Source organism: Nesoenas mayeri (assembly GCF_963082525.1).
Source record: "Nesoenas mayeri genome assembly, chromosome: 5".
Taxonomy (NCBI): Eukaryota; Metazoa; Chordata; class Aves; order Columbiformes; family Columbidae; genus Nesoenas; species Nesoenas mayeri.
In genome coordinates, this window is record NC_137548.1 from 41,106,612 (window position 1) to 41,121,623 (window position 15,012).

At 41.9% G+C, this 15,012-nt stretch overlaps 1 protein-coding gene across 1 annotated transcript in view; it reads left to right on the forward strand.

The window, feature by feature from the left end:
* Positions 1–374: 374 nt before the first annotated feature.
* Positions 375–15,012, forward strand: part of LTK (leukocyte receptor tyrosine kinase) — a gene marked incomplete at both ends in the record, with an annotated part of 94,721 nt that continues 80,083 nt past the window's right edge. Inside the window, 2 exons of the mRNA XM_080345261.1 lie at positions 375–629; positions 10,266–10,315. Of these exons, the coding sequence (XP_080201387.1) occupies positions 375–629; positions 10,266–10,315 (305 nt within the window). The remainder of the gene's footprint in view (positions 630–10,265; positions 10,316–15,012) is intronic.

The window sequence follows — 15,012 nt, forward strand, 5'->3', positions numbered from 1 at the left end:
CAGGTCCCTGTTGTATGTCTCACCAACTGAGACTGCCTTGCTCAGGAGCTCAGTGTATGTAAAGTTCAGGAAAGAAAGTCGGATGTCCACGCTGTGTCAATAGGTCTGATTTCCCTGTCAGGGCAGTCTGTGAGGGGGCTTCCAGGCCAAGGGAATCTTCTCTCTCGTCTTTAATATGAGCTGAGTTTGGTCCAGTCAGTCCATGTGTCTCATGTGTGTCATTGAAGCAGCTGCAAGGGAAGACCGAGAAGGGGGAACAACCCAGTAAGATGCTGAATTCAGCTTTTCCTCGTGAATGCTAATGCCTAAAAAATTTATAGATACATGTGTTCACGTCTGAAGCAACTGCCTTTTGCTGATCGTGCAGGAGCCGTATGCGAAAAGGAGGAGGAGGAGGAGTAGGAGGAGGGGAGGAAGGGGGTGGCTCTAGGACCCAAGCGAGCCTGGCTGAGCAGGAGGTGGGAGCTCTCCTCCGCGGCAGCAGGAGCCCGGGCCCAGGCTCGCAGCTCCGCGGAGCCCGCAGGAGGAGCCGGCGCGTCCCCTGCGGAGCCGCGCACCCGGCGGGACCTGCCGCGCCCGCGGAGCCATGGGCCGGCTCCCACGGCTGCTGCTCGGGGTCACCGCACTGGGTAAGTAACTTAGGTTTCTTTCCCCCATCGCCTTACGGTGCAAACTCCGTCTTATGCTCAGAGACTCAGACTCATTTCATTGCCTGTTCTCTTTTACCTTTGAAACCAGGAAAGCTTTATTTTCCAAATAATGGGGAAAAGAGGAGAGGAGGGAGAAAGTACTGGCATGAAACATGTATAAAGTAGGTGACATGTGGGAATATAAATCTTGATGATTATTGATTTGAAGTAAATTCTATTCACTGAAATGAGTAGGTCTTAGAAAGGCTGCTGCTGACCAAGGCACTTGGGCTGCAAGCAGTTGCTGTCATTGTATAAGGGTTCAGCGTGGGATTAACAGCTGTACTCCAGGACCATTATGCTTCTCTGATTGCTAGATTGCTATCTCTGGGACTGTTTTGGAGAGGCGGGAGAAAGTGATGCTTCAGGAGATGAGTGAAGGTTGCTTACAGGAAAAGTAGCATTTTGAAAAAGATGCTTTGTCTAAGGAGAGAGATGAAAGAGACAGAATAAAGGAGTGGAAGGTACCAGGACTATGAAAGATGGAGTTGTGAGATCCCACCTAGAAAGCGGTGCTCAGGCTGAGTTTTCAAAGGAATCTTTGTGCTGTTCTGGTTTTCACTGTCAGCTTTGGTTCTGAAATGCAGCAAGAAGAATGAATTAACAGTAGGAGAGAAAGAGGGAGATGTTAGGAGGGAAGCTGCAGTAATAGGAGAGAAGTTGGGAAGTGGCAGCATGCACACAAGCAACAATGGGAGAAGAAGGTAGGTGTGGGACACATTTACGTTTTGTGCACAGTGGCAAGCAAACTCATTATGAAAATTAGGGGAGAAAAACCTTTATCAGGACATGTCAAACTTTCAGTGAGCTGAAGTTACAATAGTAGCCCCAAGGCAGAAACAGGGACATAATCTTGACCCTTAGACAAGGATCAGGAGACACTTCTGTATTTCTTAGCGTAATAAATCATATTACTTCCAGGCAGGGAAGGAGGTAAGGCAAACAGGTTGCTGGGCACTGCAGCTTGCTCTTGTTAGCGCAGTGAAATTCTGTCTCTGGCTAAATGCTGAACCTATATAAATATTCTTTTATATGAAGACATGCTGGGACATCATTTTTAAAGCAGGTTTCATAATTTAGTTCTATGTCAAGGCATAGAACAGAGTTTTTGACTTCAAGAATTTTCTGGCCTGTTATTCCTATTGGGAGGAGGTTGCTTTACTGTCAGAGTGTCCCAGGGCAAGTGTACCCTATGTGAGCAGAGCTGTGTGTCCCCACCACCTCAGTTCTCATGGCATGTGGTCTCATCAACAGCTGCTAAGTATCATCCCAGTAGTTTTGATGGAGTGACTGTCAACATGCAAGTAAGGTTAGTGTAATGAATAGTCATCATATTTGCTCTATCTCTAAGTCTGTGATTTGAAGCATGACTGTATTAAGACAGAGATTTTAAAAGGTGTGTTTCAGAGAGAGCACGTAAAGAGCTAAATTAAAACAAATGTAAATTTTACAATCTCTGTCCAATCTTCTGCCACACATAATCTCAGTCACCCAGGGAGAGGCTTGGATGCATGAGCATTTAACTGTGTAGCTGCTGTCACATTATTTCAAAAACCACTTGTGTTTCCATTGAGAAAGTTTTCTGGGAGTATGTTCTCAGAGTGGGTTTATATTTCCTACTTCATTTAGAAAGCCCAAGATCTTGATGATGAAGGAATTTACAGGTTCACTTTTCTCTTGTTTTACTGGCTGGCATATGTGTTTCTAATGAGCTGTATCCTAAAAGGGTAATTTCAGAGTTCCCATCCATTGAAAATTTTTGGCACACCAGAACACTGGAGGAGGTCAGAACTCCTTTTGGAGCAAAAAATAAGACTGTATGAGAACATTCAGAAAGTTGCAGAGAACAACAGCAGCAAAAAAAAAAAAAAAAAAAAAAAAAAAAAAAAAAAAAAAAGTCAGAAAAAGAACCTCCGAAACAACAGGAACAAAACTAGGAAAGGACTCAGTGCACAAATGTGCCTTGTTCAGTGCTAAAGCAGCTTCACAGTCACTTGGAGACCGAGGTTGCACACTAGCCTCAGATCTCAGGAGTTTGCTAGGAAGAGGTGAAAAAAGCCACCAGATAAATGTGTGGGAGAATTTTCTCTTTATCTTATGCACCAGCCTTGCTTTGAGTCTTCATATTGAATCAATTTCCTTTCATTAATTGAGCTTAGTGGAGAAGGTAGGTCAGTCCTTTTCTCCTCTACAAAAGAACTGGGTTGTGCTTGGCTGACTCTTGTGCTCTCGCCTCTGGGTGTGGAGGGAAAACTATCTGAAAAATTACAGCACAGCATACGTCCTGGGCAAACCTCAAACACCTTTCCAAAAGTGCAGTCATGTTTATGTTATTGCTCAGAGTTTAGCTATTGGGTATAACCACAGTTCTTGAGATAATATTAGTAGAGGCATTTTGTCAAGCCTTTCTTTACAGCCCTTTCCAATACTTGTAGTGGAGCTGTCACAGAACAGAATAGAATCTCTTGTGTTTAGTTTCAGCCTGAAGAATAGTTACGGTTTGGGGTTTTGTTTAATCCTTTCTCAGGCATGGGGAGGTTGATGGCAGGTTTAGGAATAAGACAGCCAGCCTTTTGTTTGTGGAATGGTGCATCAGTATGGCAACAGTGAACGCCCCGTTCCTTGATGCTACATCCTCTTTGCATTTGTCTAACAAACTGTTGTCAGAGCCTGGAAGGTTTTATTCCTCTCCCTGTGTTTGTCTGCCTCTCAGAATTGAGCTGACCTGTTTTATAGAGCGAGAACAAGGTGGTTTAAGTTTAATCAGTCCATAGATGCATGAAGATGCTTACATAGGAGTACCTCATTTTGTTGTAAGCCAACTTAAAATATACCACTGCATCTGTCTCACTTAGACAAACCTTTACTGCTCCATGTATCCCTTTGTCTGTCTAGAGCAGAGCATGCCAAGAGTGGAAGAGCTGGGGCCCTGCATTCTCTTTTGCCTCTTCATTGAAGAGCTTCTCATTTTCTTTTTCTTGACCCTATTGCTGCTCAGTTAAAGTAGCATACAGGTACGGTAGCAGTTTCAGTATTTTCACTTAAATAGTTCCAACCAGGACAGCACAGATGATCCTTGAAATCAGTCTTAGGGGTCAGGTCCACAGACCTTTACTGTGCAAATGACAGTGTATCTACAGATACTGTGCCCAGTCCAGATATGCAATTTAAGGCACAATGACTGTCACTGAAAGTTAAACATTGGGAGGGTGCCTTGAATTAAAAAAGAAAAAAACCCAATTATTTTTAAGTCACAGATATTACAAAGTTGAAGACCCTTTGAAATACAGTGGAAAAGAATACGATAGATATATAGGAATCCCATAGTAAAGGAAGCACATGCAGACAGACACTGGGGGTTTGTAAACTACATCAAGAGGGAGGATTAAGGTATAGGAGGAGGAAATTAGGGAACTGCGTGTACCTTTACTTTAGAGACAATGTCTGGTGATCAGCCATAGGAGATATCCACCTTTCTGTCAGTCTTACGTAGTTTCACATTTCCTAATTGGTCCATGAGATCAAAGTTGGAGAAGAAGATGGCCCTCCCAGTGATGTCTCACAAGAATTCCTCTCCCGCCCCAGGTGCTAAACCGATGGACAGGAGGGTCCCTGTCTTCAGCCTGCTTGTGTGTGTGATGGGGCGCACACTGGCTGCGCTGGTGTGCAGCAGTGCTTCTGTGGTGTCTGTGAACGGAGTGCAGAGAAATTTTCACCTTGAATTAATTTTAGTGAAAAACACTGATGTAGTGACACTAAAATGCTTTATAAAGTGGTCTAGGTTTTCAGCTGTTATATATGACAGTTTCTTGGTGTGTGCACCAGTTCGTATTGAGACATTCAAATGAGTCTAGCTGGCGTTTTTTGTTTGTTTGTTTAAAATTCAAACTTCTCCTTAGAAAAGTCTTTTATTAAAAAATCTTAAAATATGATTTTGTATCAAATGTTATTGTTCAACAGTCCCTTAAAAGTGTTGGCCTTTGCAATTTTATAAAACTTCTCAAAAATGTTGAGGCTGACCTGTGACAAGTGTTTTTGTTTGGTTTGTTGGTTTGGTTTTTATTTTTATTTCTTTGGCATTGCCAGTAACTTGGAAAATCCTGTATCAAAGATGCTCAGTTATCATGTAATAGCACATACCGGTATGTACCTGGATGTGTGCATGCCGGTGGTTGTCCTCAGGCTGATATTAGTTACTGCACATATGCACGGTGGCTGGTACTGTCATTTATTGCTTGCTATTGGGTTGAATTCCTCAGAAATAAAGGAAGCAGAGATAACCTGAACATTTTACAAACCTTTAGTAAAAGCAGAAGGACAAAGCAGCTGCTGAGAGGAGAGACAGGTGAACTCTTTCCCGAAATAAATGGAGAGGAAGGAATCCATGGGGTTCTTGGCTAAGACAAATTGATGGACCTTTACAGGAATACAGTTAGAGCAGTGCAACATCTTGCCTTCTGTATCTGGAGACTTTTATCTGAGACTTTTACGAGTAAGCATGATTTCTGTATTGAATGCTTAAATCAGAGCAGGAAAATAATGACATTAATTATGTTAATTAATTGGATCAGGCTTATAGTCTTTTCCTGTCTCTCAGCATCAGTCCTTCCTCTTACAATTCCTCTTCCTCTCATTCCACTATAATTGCTCCCCCACTTCTCTCCTCTCCTGGCGTGTAACAAACCCGGTGCTTTGATGTGGCTTGCTATCAGCAGGACTGGGTGGGCACAAAGATGAAACCTGTGGAAGGTAGGACAGCAGGACAGCTTGGAGAAGTGATGACTTGGGGTGTTTGATAAGAGGGGACTTGCAGCTAGTCTGACAGATGTGCTCTGAGTGAATAGGGTGAACTGAGATCTCTTGTGAGAGTGGTGACAGATCACACCGATGGGTTATATGTGTGTAGGGGAATGTGTAAAGCCTTTGGTTCAGATTGTGACTAGTTCAGCGTTAGGTGTCAGAGGGGCTATGCCTGAGGAATGCCAGGTTCCTGCCTTTTTATGCCTAGTGTACAAGAGGGGAGCTAAGCGTGTAGGGCCTTTACCACTGAGCAAATGTGGCGTCAGGACTTCCCCGGGTCTCTGCACTGCCTGAAGGACTACAGCTTCCAATTAAGTGTCAGGGTGTCACTGAAGCATTTTGCCTCCCTCAGGTGTGCTGTTCCTAAGAGCTTTCCTCAAGGCAGTGTACTTCCACACTGCAGCTTCTCCCAGTACATACCAGAACAACTGGGTCCATGAGGAGTGATGAAAAAAGAGAGAAATTACATGAAAGAGAACAGAGATGATCTTCCAGTCTTCCTCACCTAGAAAAAGCAACTCTGCTGTATGTACTGGGGAAATAAAGAACTCAGAATTTCAATAAGATGCTCATCTGCACACCAGGCTTTATGTTTTTAGGAGAATTTCAGGTCTGTTTCCTTAATAAAAAGCTGGCTGGAAAAACAAGAAACTTTACACAATTCTGTACAACCTTTTCTTCCACTTGTTGGTGAAAAACTTGTTAAGATTTCTAACTGGCTTTATATTTATTTTAGGCAATTGGACTACACAATCATTGTAGTTTCCTTTCAACATAACTATTCTATTCTATATGAAGGAAAGAAACTCCCTGCCAAAACCACTGACTGAGTTTAAAAACATGGAAAAGACCCCTGTTGACGCACTAGGCTCATCAGAGGTAAAGGTAATCAAGAATGAAACTGAAGTACAGAATTAAAAGCTGATGTCTTTCCAACTTGCAACTCAGCTTAACTTTTGCCCTATGTAGTGGGAGAGCCATGTCTGTTAATAAGACATCACAGATTTTCAGCTAATTGGTGTCTGAAATCCCATAAGCTTTGGCACATCAGCCAAGAATGATGCATTTTTTCATGCAATTCAGTTGCTCACTTAGGGGTGCTTTTTTGACATTTGTGTTTTTTTTCTCTCTTTCCCTAGTCTGTAGCCCAGCAAATGTTTGAGGGCATAAATAGCCAAACTTTCTGGGGCTGAAGCATCCAAATATTTCCCTGGTATCAGTGTTTAAGGAGATACGTATTTATGTATTAAAACATAGGAGTGATAAAGTAACTGAATGAGAGCCACACTAGGAAGTGACCTGGAGGGATATGATAGTGTTTTGGTGCACAGGAGGTGAGAAGTGTCTGTTCCTGCATTGTCATGGTGAACAGGTTTTGTTGTATCCAGGAACCGAACAAAACCCAAACTGGAACTTTTTTCCCCACTTTGAATCAGAACTGACCCAATAACAGCAGTTGTATTGGAACCCCAGTGGGAAATGAACCAAACAGGTTACTGGTTCTGAGTGACAGTCTGCTGAAATCTTGCTTCCCACAGTAGAGATGCCATCAGCATGGGAGCAACCTCTAACTGTGGTGGGCTTCTGAGGAGTTTCACGTCCATCTTCCACCTCCCCATGGCACTCTCACAAGCGCCTGCATCCACACAGCGATGCAGAGCAGGTTTGTGTGGCTCTGCGACTGGGACCAAGACGTTTTCCAATATGCTGTGGGTAAACCCTCAGTGCTTGGACAACCCCCTTTGTAGCTCTGCCTTACAACTTCTGCTCTGCTTTCCTGGCCTTAGGCAGGCAGGAGGAAACTGGGGATACACGGAGAGGATGGGAGGGGGCCAGGACTGGGCAGAGGAGCAGGATGGAGGAGCTCTTTTCCAGTGGAGACCATGAGCCCAGCCTGTGTGGGTTGGGATTACCAAAAAAAAGGGTTAGCAGCTGTCAGCCTGAACCTGAGCAACTTCAGGCAAAAATGAATTCAAACTGGAACTGAACTGAAATAGTGGTTTGCTTCACTGCATAGTTTGTTTGGCAGTTTTGCAGACCTTGGTGTCTTGACTAATATTTTAGACGATGTAAGGAGCATGGGTTATTATATTTACACATTTCTACTACCTTAGATGTCTTGATTTTTTTTTAAATGTCCTGTTTCTGTTGTTATATTTAACTACAGTTTTAATTTTCTGAGTATCTGCTAGATATTTTTTTTCTTGCCTACTGAGCTCTGAGTGATTAATACATATTTGCTACTTTGACTTCAGCAAATAGAATCATAGAAAAGCATGACTGTTTGAAATTTCCTTGGTCTTTAAGATGTTTTTAGAGTTTGCTCTATGGCATTTTGATGTACTCTGTGCTGGAGTCCAGATCACTTTACATGAGTAACACTTTTAAAGTATGTAATTCACAACAGGAGCATTTTCTGTGTTTACAGGCACTACAGGAGCCCAAATAGTATTTAAAACCCCTGAAATCAGCTTTCTTTAACCCCATGCAGGCTGACACTTCAGCCCAGGTTTTAATGAAACACTGGACTCTATGAATCTTGTAAGCCCTGATGGCGCAGTCATCACAGAATACTTGCTATCACCATTTATTTTTCAGCTGCCCTGAAGTCCCACATGCATCCTGGCCCTCCAAGATCTGTCAAGTTCTTAGAAGAGTTTAAATTTTCCCAGAGTTTGACAGATTGTGTTTGTCAGTCCATTGCAATCCTAGCGAATAGATTTTAAAGTCAGTAAAATTTGCAAAAAATAACCTTGTTAATTAATTATAAGCAAAATGAAGTGAATAAACCAAACTGGCTTTTGTTTAGTTATTTCAAAAGAGCTTGTATTTTGGCTATTCAGGTGCACAGAAAAATGAAAGACTTTTGCAGATCTGACTCTTTTTACCCCATCTAGAGCTGTGCTAGGTTGGTTTGATTAGACACAAATATTTAGTTTCCACTCTAAAAGCCATTTTCATTTTTTGTTTCCTGTTTATAGGGCATAGTGTTGGGGGTTTGTGTGTGGTTTTTTAATTTAATTTTTTTATTTCTTCCCTCACCATTGTAATTCCCAAACATTTTTTTCCTCTCTTGTGTGCCTTCCTGCATAAATATGCATGAAAATTAATGAAGGGAAAAATCTGAGTTTTTCTTCCTGATGGAGAATATTTTTTTCTGCTAATTTTAGGAGCAGAAAAGATACAGAAAAAAGCTTTGCTTTAAACAAACTGTCTTCCACACTTCCCTCTGGGGATGAAGTTAGCCAAAACTGTACAATACTCAGGGGTTGCTCGTGACTATTACAATGTTATAGAATTATATGATTCTGTGTTATAGAATTCTGTGATTCAATGAATATATAGATTATAGATTTCACAGGGGTTTATGTGGCATGTGACTGTACAGGCTATCAGCTGTGGTAAATCTAGGTAATGGTTACTTTTAATTAAGCTTCAGTAGACTTTACATTCACTGCAGTACCAGAGTACATGTGGAGAAAGCTAGAGAAGTTATTTCATTACTGATAGAAACTGCTTTGTGGCTGCAGGAAGGATGGCAAGAAGCAACAGCCCAATTAATAATGTTACTGACATTCTTCCACTGAGAATGGTGGAGGGTGCCTCAGGTCAAGTAAATGTAGAATTTCAAACATAGAAGAGCTGATTCTTCCGCTGGATTTCTCAGGGCTCTTGAGACTGGGTCAACACAAAGAGGGTCAATGTTCAGATGATGTTTAACTCAGTTCTCCAGCATTCATGCCCACGTTGACCTCTTCTGCCAGCCCCCAAGCAGCAACACAGTGTCATTTTAGCTATGTCAATCAGACTGTAGGGACACTTTGAAATTACTTAGGTTAAAAGCTAGCTTTGGCTTTTTTTGTAAATCATTTTAATGGTCTAGTTACAGTGTGACCCTACAGAGTTTGTGTAGATACAGTTGAAGAGATGGTGATTGCTGAGCAAGGGCAAGAAGGGAGTCAGTCTCCTGGTGGGGCCAGAGGAAAGGTTGGCAGGGAAGGAAATTATTTGAGAAACTCTTCAACTGTTTTTTTTTCCCCTGAATCTCTTCCTCCAGTCATTTAAATAAGTGTTTCATGAAACTCACCTGTAGGGTTAGATACCTGAACTTGGGCTGTGTGGATACACCCTTACTGAGCTTAGTGATGTCCGCTTCCCATTCTCTTGCAAGGAAGCAAGTGCTTGATGTCAGCCATGTCAGCTGGATGTCAGTGAGCTGACAACCCCTGTATGAATTTGTATCACTGTGAAAATACCTACAATCCTGTTTTACTAAGTAGAAGAACATTGTCAGCTATCTAGTTCCGTTTATGGCAATTTCTCATTTTTGAACCTTGTTAGCTTTTGGCATGTGGTTATCAAAATTTTTAACGGTTTTAGGGGACACAAAATTCAGACTAGTAGTTTGAATCCTATAGTTGCTGCTACAGTATTGAGGAACAAGAGCTACACCATGTTGTTGTTTGGCCTTCAAGGCTCCTCTTAGCCTTTCAGCCAAAACAGTCTGTTTTCAGCTTTGACCCATACTGCACACGGTTGTTTGAGGAGGTGCTCTGAAACAATTAGGGACAGGACTGAGTCTGTTCTGAAAGTGGAGGAGCTGGGCTTTACATTTATCATCTAAAAGCAAGACAGGAAAACAGTTCTGGGCGCAGGCTTAAATTTTATACACAAAATGTTTTATAAGCTCTACCGTGCATAGGAGTGATCCCATGAGTTTTCAAAAAAAGGTCATCTACATTAAGACTACTCTTAAGTATATTCTTTTATTCTTAGTGTCCCAAGGACACAAAGGAGCAAGAAAAGAAGCTGGTGAAAAGTGACAGGTAAAAGTACCTTGCTTAGTAATTCTGAGCTTGGCAAAAGGTAAATGTACATATAGCAGGCATTGTTTCTCTGGTACCTAAACTCTCCAAGCATAGGTTTCACATCACAAGATAGGGTTAAAAATCATCAAATTAAACCAAACATATTTATGAGCCATCTGGTTTCTGAGTCTTTCCAGTTTGTGTTTACTATCCTGGGTAACTATTAAGCAATTTTTGTTGCTGTAATTTTCATGTCATTACATGGCTCCAGAAACTAAATGTTTAAGAAAAACACCATAAAGAAGTGAATTCAAAATAGAATTATAAGCACTGGCAGCACCAAAGACATTTGTTGTTCTTCCAATCATCCTAACATACTACTAAAAGTAAATGTACAGAATAAATTCATTTATCCTTTTAGTGTGATTTTAAATTTAAGTTAGGCGATGTGAACTGGAAGGTTGTATTATCGAGCTCTTTTACAATATGGTAAGGGGAGTCAAATTTCCTAAATCTAGTTTCCAGTTCTGCCACAAGCTTTCTGTGTGATTTAGGGAAGGCTACTAAGTCTTGGTGCCTTAATTCTTTTCTCATTTTACCTATTTTATCTCCATTATTCAAATGTTATGTTCTAGTTCCTTTAAACAGATCCAATGGACAGAATTTTTTTTTTTTTTTTTGCCTTTTAAAAATGAAATGTAATTAAGGAGAATCTATAACTCAGTTTCAGTGGAAATTTAAGTGTATTGCTTTGAAAACAAAAAAAAAGTATGTTTATTCTTTCACATTTCTTTCACATTGGATGTTGCATTACTGGTAAGAGCTTTCTGTCAGCATTGGCTTTTCTATTGATGGAGGAAACAAAAGTGTTCTCCTTAAAGGTGTGTGTTTGTATTGCTTTTCCATAATGTATCTTTATCTGCTGCTGAGAAGGCACAGAACTGATGAATAGATGTAAAATTCTCTCTTGTTTCTTTGTTGACATGATTGATGTTCTTCACGCCAGCTCGGTCATGTGTGGCAGTGAGTGAACTTTCAGAGTACAGTTTCATCTTAGGAAGGGAGGAGAGAATATAGCTATAATTGCTGGGTTTGGGTTTCTAGGTGTAACCAAAATGCTGGTGATTTTCGAAAGTAACACATTTTGTGAATGCTAACTAAAGTACAGCAATCAGCTTCCCTTTCTCCATCTCCCTCATGTTTTTGACAGAGCTGTGTGCTGAATATTGTTAGTTTTATCAAGTCAAATTTGCTTTCATGGGTCTTGGGACCTTTCTGACAACTTTGCCTGTGGTGCACAGCTATTCCTGATCCCCTGTACTCCATCAGCCCTGCCACTGTGTCTTGCTCTTTCTGCTGTAGCTTGGTATCTCTTACACACATGGGGTAGGAGCGCCTGGCAGGTTGAGCTCAGTGAAGAACACACTGGTGCCTTTAGGTCCTGTTAGAAGTACATAGCTTGTTTTTCTGCTTCCGTTATTTGCACCTGGCATGAGCTATAAAAGAATGCAAAGCAGCAACTTGGTGTCTCTTATGTCTTTAGTTTCAAGGCCCAAATTCTCAGATGCATAAAGAAGAAGAAATAAGTGTATGCAAAGAATAACGTACATGTTTCTCAGAGTGAGAGTCCTTCAGAGGGGAGCATTGCTTACAGTGGCAGAGAACACTAACCATGACGCAAGGAAGACCTTTGAAATCTTGGCTGCCGAACTGTTAAGTGCCCTACTGAAATTTGTGCTCAGTACCACATTCCACCTTCTTTGCCTCCTCTGAGTGTTTGTTTGACTGCTTTCCTTTTCTGGAGTCCAGCTGGCGTTGAGAGGCTCAGCTGTTAGGAAGCCCATTTGGGAGTCTCATCTGGCACTGGCAGGCTCCACACGCTGCTGGAACACTTGCTGGCAAAGTTGTGGTTCCTACCTTGGAAGCTGGCAACAATTCCTAGCTGAGGCTGTGAGGGAGATGTCTGAAAGATGTTTGACTCCTGCCTAGAGCTGAAAGCTGGGCTGGGGATGTGATGGTAGGGGTGTTTATTCACCTTCACTGGCACAGTAACTGCATCTTTTCTTCAGAGACACAGGCTTGGGCACTGCACTCTGCCCTTGATGTGTTCATGTGGAGGTACAGCAGTGGCCATGGCTGCCTTCAAAGCCAAGCACAGGCTCCCTGTGCCCAGCATGCTGCAGCCTGCTCCCTTGTGGAGCTCTGTCAATGAGGCCTGCCTTACTAGTGTCCTGGGAACTGAACTGGCTTTCTGTCATGCCTCACAGTAACTTTAAAACCCAGTCTTGCTCTGAGTAGAGGACAATAAAGTAGGAATTCAGTGCCCCAACAGCAACTACTCTCTACCCAGCCCTCCCAAAATATTGTAATATAGAAGGATACATTAACAGATTCTGGCTTGGATACTTCACATGTGGTTGTGGCACTATGAAAGGTTCCATGGGTCTCTTTTTCCTAACACCAGATTAAATTAATTCTTGTTGAAGCCATTCCTAGGTGGACAGCAATGCAAATGCTTCAACATCTGTTTCCAAAAGAATATACTATTCCCTCAGACTGCATGTGTTGTGCATGCTCTGTCACCCTTTCGTCTTCTGCTTGCAAAGAAGGAGTGACTTTTATTGACCTGGTAGCTGGCTGTTGTGGTGATAGGGATTCTTGGAATTGCTTGAGGCACTGCTCGTATTCAGTGTCATTTGCAACTTCCTGATGCAGGGGGGTTGAGCATTCTTCAGAGCGAGCTGGCACAGAAAGGACATTTTGAGATGTGTGATTCTGGGAGAGTGCTAGAAGAAGCTTTGTTGAGCAATGATGGGAGACTGAAATGACACGAATGATTTTTCCATGTTACTCTCTCCTCCACTGGTATGATACCTAGTGGAGTACCAGGTGGGCAGTTGAAACTCTTGACAATCAGATATAGAAAAGAACAGTACTACTCAAATATGTACTTACTAATCATGGCTACAATTTCAGGCTGTTTACACCTGAAAAGGTAAAATGAGATGGTGGATGAGCAGTCCAAACATGATCTAAATGTACAGAAACTGCGCCAGGTATGCTGTGTTTGGTGGGCACAGTGAGTCAAGAAACCCATGCTTGGTCTGGTAGCTCATTTCTGGATGTCAGAAGAATGTGCACTGAAGATTTAGGAATTGTATGGCGTTAAAGAACCTTTCAGGACATGCCTGTGTTAACCATTTAAAGCTATGTGCCACCGCGAGGCATTTTATCACCTTGCAAGCTGCCTTATGTAAGAGACTCCACAGTGATATACTGCATGGAGGGCAGAGCCAGTTTTGCTTTAGGACTTGTCATGATTCAGACTTTTGCTGGTGGCCAACAGAGAAGAAAACTGCACAAGCTCTTGACCTTATGTTGTTTGTTTTCCTCATTCTGCTGGCTCATGCATGCTGGCTGGTGTCCTGTAGCAAAGAGCTAAGGCTATCTGCTGTTCATCTTAGCTCATTCGTTTGAGGGCTGAGGAATAGAAACCTCATTTTTCTCCCTTGCGTGGACAGGTCTGAAGTGACCCCTTGCCAGCGAAGAAACTCAAGTTGCAGGCCAACAGTAGTCAGAAAGTGATCTTTAGGGAGACTCTACTGGGGTATGTAGTCTCTTTCACTATTCTCTGGTAAAGGCCTGGTTAAATTACAAGTAATTACTGAAAGGAGCTGATGTTGTCATACCATTTCCCCACTGACCACGTCCAGAGAGTGATTGCCTTTCTCATGATTCTGAAAGAACTTAGTACTTCAGAAGGTAAGTGGTGGCAGAGCAGGTCTGGACTCCAGCAGCCACAGTGTTTCATGAATTCACATGATTGATGATGGCTTTATTTTCTCTTGAACAAATGAAAGAGTTTTAGTTGAGATATCCAGAGAATTCAACATTCATATGTTCTGTTTGTTTGCATCTAGTGGTTTTTGTGTGATTATTTCTTGTGCATATAGACACTTTCCAGATATACCCAGAAATGTTTCCCTGCTGCCCGCAAATGAAATAACTCAGAACTGGTGGGAGGGACAGTGCCCAGTCATTTTCTTTCAGGCATTATTTTTTAAAATTAGTATTTAATCAATTTATCCATGGTCTGAAAGGAAGTCAGATATTTTCCCAAGAATCTTTGTTTTTTTACAGACACTCATTCTTTTTTCTTGTGCTTTGATGTCCTTGCGCTGATTTCACACTGGTGTGATGGGTTTTTTGTGACATTTTTGTGACATTAAGCATGAAGCTTAAGACAGGCGGAAACATCTCTGAAAGGAGTGGATGAGGATGGCCCCCTTGTCTTAAAATGGATCAGTTCAGTGTTGGTACGGTCTAGCTATCAGGCATTTGGGTTTTCTACTACCCATTCCCTTCCATAAAGCTGTCAGAATATGAGAGAGCTGGTGGATATTTTCAGAGCACACTTTGTGGGTGTTAAGAAAATCAGAATAGCCATGATAGTGTTGACTGTGCCAGTGCTCTAGGGTCATTCATAAAGTTGTCAAACCCTGAAGCTCATCGTTGCAGTAATGAGAGATGGTTATCTGAGGCCCTTTTCCTTGGGAGGAAAGAAAATCCTAATTTCACCATTTCTAATTTGGCACTGATCCTGAAGTGGTCCCTTAAAGGAACAGAAGGGCTCATTTTATTTAAGGATTTCCTGTCCGAAGTAAAATAAAAGTCTTCATATGAAATATTCCCCCTTAGCTGCTTTCCGGTTGGAA